This window comes from Zingiber officinale, chromosome 4B (assembly GCF_018446385.1).
Source record: "Zingiber officinale cultivar Zhangliang chromosome 4B, Zo_v1.1, whole genome shotgun sequence".
NCBI lineage: Eukaryota > Viridiplantae > Streptophyta > Magnoliopsida > Zingiberales > Zingiberaceae > Zingiber > Zingiber officinale.
In genome coordinates, this window is record NC_055993.1 from 7,706,516 (window position 1) to 7,713,594 (window position 7,079).

The 7,079-nt window shown below is 33.7% G+C and overlaps 1 protein-coding gene and 1 long non-coding RNA gene across 2 annotated transcripts; both read right to left on the minus strand.

Annotated features, from left to right (window-relative positions):
* Positions 1–1,617: 1,617 nt before the first annotated feature.
* LOC121974618 lies at positions 1,618–3,381 on the minus strand. The gene is made up of 3 exons (XR_006110060.1): positions 3,348–3,381; positions 1,993–2,065; positions 1,618–1,656 (listed from the first exon to the last, which is right to left on the minus strand). It is a non-coding gene; the product is annotated as an uncharacterized LOC121974618 (long non-coding RNA).
* A 784-nt stretch (positions 3,382–4,165) lies between these two features.
* Positions 4,166–6,467, minus strand: LOC121978076 (glyceraldehyde-3-phosphate dehydrogenase 2-like). Its single transcript, XM_042530461.1, has 6 exons — positions 5,749–6,467; positions 5,620–5,643; positions 5,422–5,522; positions 4,901–5,233; positions 4,379–4,477; positions 4,166–4,249 (listed from the first exon to the last, which is right to left on the minus strand). The coding sequence occupies exons 1-6, from the start codon at positions 5,825–5,827 to the stop codon at positions 4,166–4,168; spliced, it is 720 nt and encodes a 239-aa protein (XP_042386395.1). The 5' UTR covers positions 5,828–6,467.
* Positions 6,468–7,079: the final 612 nt, after the last annotated feature.

Genomic DNA, 7,079 nt, shown 5'->3' on the forward strand with positions numbered 1-7,079 from the left:
GATAGTGTAGTGAAGGTATCTATGGTGTCTATGCATGTCTAGTTCTAACATCCCAATGATAAGTTATTTGTATGTGTCAATTGTTACTTCTTGAGCTATAATTTTTGACTCGGGTATCAGAATAGGACAATCTACGCATTAAATCAAAACTCATTCAAAGATCTATATTTATTATGGAGTGAAACCCATAACAATCTAGTTTCAAACACAAAAAATATCGTTTAAAACCTTTTCAGGTCCATCAATGAGATTCAATCAAAACTCATTGATAGACCTAGAGAGTTGTAGTCAGACTCATTCCATGTGCTATAAGTTTCTGAAATGTCTTGGAATCTATATATGTTCAAAGATATTAACTTGAAGTCATTAACAATAGTGATAAGAAGGTTTCAAAAGTTTATAATTTTAAAACAATTGACATATACACACAATTTATCATAGAAATGTCAAAACTAGACATGAATATCATAAATACCTTTCACTACACTATCTTCTTCTATTACATGTCAACTTTTCAAAAATTCAAATCCCTTAAATCCATCAATGAGTTTCGGTCAAAATCTATTAATGACCTTAGAAAGCTCCAATTAGATCTATTTTAATTTCTACGAATTTTGTAGTTTTTTAAAATTAAAATATATCATTTTTTTATTGTTTTTAAAAAATTAATAACACAACAATGCTGATGTTTAAGTTGTGATGCTTATATTTAAAAACTAGCAACAGTGTGGTAAAATCAACATTATAATCGTGCTAGTGTGTTAAGCTATGATGTTGGTTTTTAAAACCAATACCAAAATAATAATAGTATTTAAAAATTAGCATCATAACGGTTTAAAGCTTTAGTGCTGGTTTATAAAAACCAGCACCAAAGCAATTTTTTATTATTTTTATTATAAACACTACAACAAAAACTGCAAACGACAACGGATATTATCCGTTGTCGTAGGCTCAAAAAACCGTTGTAACTAAGGGTGTTGTAGAATGTATTACCCTACGACAACGGTTTTGAATCCGTTGTGTTTGTAGACATTTGACAACGGTTTTTATCCGTTGTTGTTTATATGCTCAAAATTTGACTATGAAGGATATGACAACGTTTTAAAACCGTTGTGGTAGATAATTTCAACAACAGAAATAAACCGTTGTGGTAGACTTTTTTTTACAACAGATATAAACTGTTGTGGTAGATAATATTTGACTCGTTTTGTTTTTTTTACAACAGTTTTAATATATTTTACAACAGATAAAACCGTTGTCTTTTATCACTTTTTACAAAAAAAATTCGTTGTGGTTTACCTAGTTTTTACAACATTTTTAACTGTTATCTTTAATGTTCATTTATATCAAACAACCAATCTTATTTTACTATAAGCAAACCACCAATACAAAACTAAATATTTACTACATTAAATCCAAAATAAACATCCATATATAATTCAACTTGTAGCCACATATACAAAAATATACAAAATGAGTTGTTACTCATCAAAATACACAAGTTTTCCATTACTGTTCTCCATATACATTAAATCACATGTTTTTCATTTGTTGTTCTCCATATGGCTGTTAATTTACAAATTAGCAAGGCAAGCTATATCCTAACAAAGCTTACTTCTTGCATCAAAAAAACTCAAGTCTCACGAATTGCCCAACCTGCAAGAGAAAAATTTAACAAAACTTATCAAATTTCATAATTCCAAAAGGAGAATGTAATTAACCAATTTGTAGTGCATAGAAGGCAAAAACAAACCAAATGAAGGAAACAAAAAGAGGTGTTTATTAGAGAATAACAGTACATGGAATCTACTAGGAGTAGTGATACCTAGCTTAGCATAGTTTACTAAATAATTAGCACTGCATGCAGCTAACATTATTTAAGTGAACTATCATCCAAGATCAATAGAATCCATGCAAAGCGCATTACATCCATTAACATTTTGAAACAAAATATTCATGTAATTTTCTATGCCATTTTCCAGACTGCATTACCTTTGAGTATTTGGTAGGCACAATATGCTTTTCCATTTTGCAAGTAACAAGTTGCCAAGAGTTGCAAATTGATCTGCAATAAACAGACCCATCACAAAAGCATAAGTGAAAGTAAAAAACATGGGTTCAAAATCTTCCAATTAAAACTTGAACCAAAAGAATTGGATCATCATGATGAGTTATGTTAGGGTGAATTGTTTGTAAAGCTAAAACAACCAAAAATTCCTCAAAATAGAAATCACATACGCACAACTTTAATAATTACATAGGACACCTGAAAGAACCAAAGTGTCAATCAAATAAGTGCAGATTAAGAGCTATAACATCACTACATTCCAGTTAGAAAAATAGATTTTTCATTCCCATTTCATCAATACAAAGAGAAAATCTAACAAATTTAGCTGCAATGCACATGCAATTCACGGATAATTTGCACTGCTCATCCAAGCAAAAGTATATAGAGCAAACTATTAAGAAATCAAACTGCAGTATATAGATGTTTTGTATATCAATATACTATGGATCATACACGAAATGCCTTTACAAGCTCTTCATTTCATTATTCTCAAGCAATCACTAACATGCATATAGATTAACATAGTTGTGCTTGATGAAGCATCATAATTGTCATTCGCGATGATACTTGCAAGGTCCAATAAGATGGAAGTAGGAAATAAAATTTGTCATCAACAATGAATTTCGAATGTACTTTTGCCACAGTAGAATTATGCTCAAGGAGTCATCAACAAAGTATGTAGTTCAACATAGTAAAAATTTAAATGCGATTGTAAAAAGAAAAAATAATAAATTATAGGATTAGACAAGGAAATTAAACTAGTAAATGAAACAAACACAGGTACAAAATTTAAGACATCCCAACAGATATCAGATATTCCTTGGACGGTAGAAAAATGCTAGGTAAAACGTTAAAGATGTATACATGGAGACTTTGAGATAGGAGGAAAAACAAGATTAAGTCATGGCATATAGATGAAAACCATAAGGAGAGTACAAACAAGAAATTTGTAGAGCAACTCATAAGATACAAAAGGTCATCATCTAACAATTCACAAAGAGATAACTTCCACATTGTCAGTCCTTGCATAATTCGGAAACAACTAAATAAGCTACTCACACAACCCAACCATTATTAATTTGGGACCACAAAGAGAGGCAATAAATAAGAGAAATGTCAGCTAATTCTGCTCATGGTAGAAATGCAAGAATGAAGCATTGAGCAAAGGAGATAGCTAGCTGCGAACAAATAAATTATTGGCAGTAAGGAATCAAAATCAATAAGTCATGGAGTCACAAACAAAGTGTTCAACCATCTTTTGAAGTCTAGTAATTTATACCTAGTAATGAATATAGTCTAGTACGCAATCCGCCCATTCGGATCGCACTTCGTCAATTTCTTCGTTGGAGTAAATTGTTTTCTTGAACTGTTAACAAACCCAAATTAATTTAGTAAAAAAAATCAGTAATGAAGAAGCAAAGTCAAATAAAAGAAATTATTTGAGAAAATTGAGAATATGTCAAATATGCCAAGCAAATGAGAAAAAAAAACCAGAAAAACATACACTGACCAAAAGCTGGAAATTTATGGTTGCTGAAATGAGTCCTCAAATATTCTCAATGAAGAATTAAATATGTACAACTGTACCATAGGCCACAATATTGGACTTTGATTTCAGTGACAGTGCAACTGGCATATCCTAGAAGACAATCACATGTCATACATTGATACACTCATTATTACAAATAATATTAAGTATCCATAATTAAATACATATATACCAACTATATATGTAAAGATGCGATTTTAAACTTGAAAGACACATTACCAGTGATGGAATGCACAGTCGTCATCAAACCTTCCGCAATTCCAAATCTATCATGAATGACCTATCATATCAAAGAAATCAATCATCTATAACCAATTTCATCACAAAGCTAAAATGCTGTGTCTTAAGTTTAACAACCTTTGCAAGAGGGGCAAGGCAGTTGGTGGTGCAGCTAGCATTGGAGACAATATTGATGTCAGATGTGTATGTATGCTCATTCACTCCCACCACAAATATAGGCGCATCCTTGCTTGGAGCATAAATGATGACTTTCTTGGCACCACCTTGGTATTCAGAAAAATAGGGATTCTCATCCTTGTCTTCCAATGTCATTTATACATGTCATCAATAGCAATAATGTCTAAACAATCTTCCAATATAACATAGGCTTGAATTTTATCAAAATCATCCAGCTGTCATATAAAAATAATGAGACATTGAACAAGATTATTACTATAGACAGCAACATGCAGAATATCATTACAGGCAAAAAAATTTCTATGCAAGCTAACAAATATGAAGTCAATATTTAGATTTGTCACCTTTGAAAAGACAAAATCAACAACACCTTCATATGCTAGAACCAACATATGAACTTGTGCTTCAAACTGCTTCACAAAATCAGATTTATCAACACGTACCTTCTTATGTCATAAATTTTTTGAGTCAATGCAATTCATATATTTTCATTCACAATTTTAAGGAACTTCAAGGCCAGTGAATCCACATGTAATGGTCAGCAGATTTGGGTCTCTAATCTGACCATGACTCAAGAATCAAGATAGGAACAAAAATGTGAAATGGTGGGAAGTAAAATAATCAAGAATGAAGTTCCTAAAATCGAATGTATATTAGTTGCACGCAGTATGTATTTTTGTAACTAAGGTGACCCATCTGATCACTAATTACATTAAATCCACATGTACAAGCATCAGACACAAACAATATAAAACTAGTCCGTAACATTAATCTCATTCCTTGATTTACAAAACTAGATTCCTCTTCATCAAAGAAAGAAGATCCAGTGGAGAAATGCAACCTACGATGCAGTAATTCTCACCTACCTTTAAGTGAGCAGCAGCCTTGTCCTTGTCTGTGAAGACACCAGTCGACTCCACAACGAACTCAGCTCCAGTCTCGGCCCAAGGAATCTCCTCAGGGTTTCTAAACACAAACCACAATCTCTGTAAACAACTTTCACCAAAATTGAAACATGGAAAGCAGCTTCTTCTATCAGTATGACACAGATAACATGAGTTTAAAGACTTGATGCCAAAGACAATAACTTCGTTCTCTCCAAAAAGAAGGGTCGTGGAATCCTTCACTTTTATCTCATGAACTTTTATCTCATGATGCTTCCATTGTCCATGCACGGTATCATATTTAAACATGTATGTCTACAATTCATTAGCCACGGTATAGTGTCAGATTCAAGATTCAAGGAAAAACTAATCATATAGTTAATCATAATGTAGCAACAATAGTGCACGAACCCACTCTGCACGGATGCTTAAAAAATATCAAATCAAGCCACCAAAATCGAAACCAAAGAACTAAACTAATACGCACACTACAAGCAGAGTACCATGTAGTCGGTTATGATGAACAGATCATTGACGGCGACGAGCTCCACATCATCGCTCTGAAGCGTGACTCTAGCGACCAACCTCCCAATTCTTCTGAAACCTAATAAGTGGTACCAAAACAAAAGTAAAGGCCTGCAGAACCTCGATCGAGGTCTTGACTCATAGGAAATCATACAGCAACTAAGGAGGAGGCCTACCGTTGATGCCGATCTTGATCTTAGCTGCAACAAAAACCACCAAACGAAAACAAAACAGGAAACCAGGAGTCAAAATCGAGATCACATAAACATAAAAGAGATGAAGAGCAAAGGGGATCGAAGGCGTACCCATGGCAGCGAGACGAAAAGGGCTTGTGAAAAGGGCACGAGACGGCAGTGTCAGCGAGGGAGCTATGCGTCCGCCCATTAAAAGGAAGGACTTTCTTCATTTCCCTTCTACCAATTTTCTGTTCCCCCAAATTCCATCTCCCTCTATCAAGTGGCGAGCCATGCAAGACCTAGAAAACCTATCCGAACACACTATTTTGACCAATAAAAGTGAATAACAAACAGAACTCTATGCTTAAAACCAACGCCTTCAGAGATCAAACACCACAAACGTTGACATATGAGTAGGCAAAGGGTACGATGAAACAAATCTAAAGCTAAAAAGAAGAAGAAAAGAGAATGTTGCGCTTGCAAATACAAGTATAGTGGAATCAAAAGTAGGTTTCATTTTTGAGACAAAATTTATGAACGAAGACAAGACCTAGGTTATGAATCTACCTTGACTATGGCTCTAGTACAAATCCAAAGAAGGCAAGACCTAGGTTATGAATCGACGGAGTAGGAGTGCCACCTTTGGCGAAGAAATACACCTCGTCTCATCAAAAGGTTCCATGAGCGAAAGAAGCAGCAGTGGAAGGTCAAAGGGCCTCGTCGAACTCAGAAACCCGCTCACCAGGAAACGAGAGGAGCACACCGTCATGGAGGAAGATCCAGGGGAGGCGTGAAGAGATTGTATCAGGAGAGGGAAAGAAAAATGGCTTAGGTTTTGGAGCGCGAAGGGGAAAACACGGCGCCGAAAAGAAAACAGCGAGGGAAAGCAAAACAGGGAGGGGGGAAATTACCAAATTCAATTACAACGATTTTTTCAAAACTGTTGTCGTAGCCGCTAAAAACGCGAATAAAGACAACGGTTTATAAAATCGTTGTAAAAAGTGTTGTCGTTTTAAAAAAATGTCGCTCAATGACAACAGTTTTGTTAAAACCGTTGTCTTTTATATTTAATGGGGAGTTCAAAGACAACGGTTTTGGCAAAAACCGTTGTCCTTGAACAAATACGCAACGCTTTCTCTTAAAACCGTTGTCGTAGGGGTGTTGTCGTTTGCAGTTTTTGTTGCAGTGAAAATTAGTTCTCATTTTTAATTTAATTAATTTTTTGTTCCTTTATATTAGATATTAAAAAATTTAAAAAGTATTTTTAATTTTTATATTTTTATTAAATATTTTATATTTTTATTAACTTTTTTATATTATGAATCCTGAATTAAAAATTATCATCTATTGAAAATTAAATACTCTTTTCTGAGTCCTGCATCAAATACATCATATTCCAATTTTATTTCTCCGTGTATGTTAATTTTTTTCTCTTTCGTCTCTTTTTGTATGCCACAATT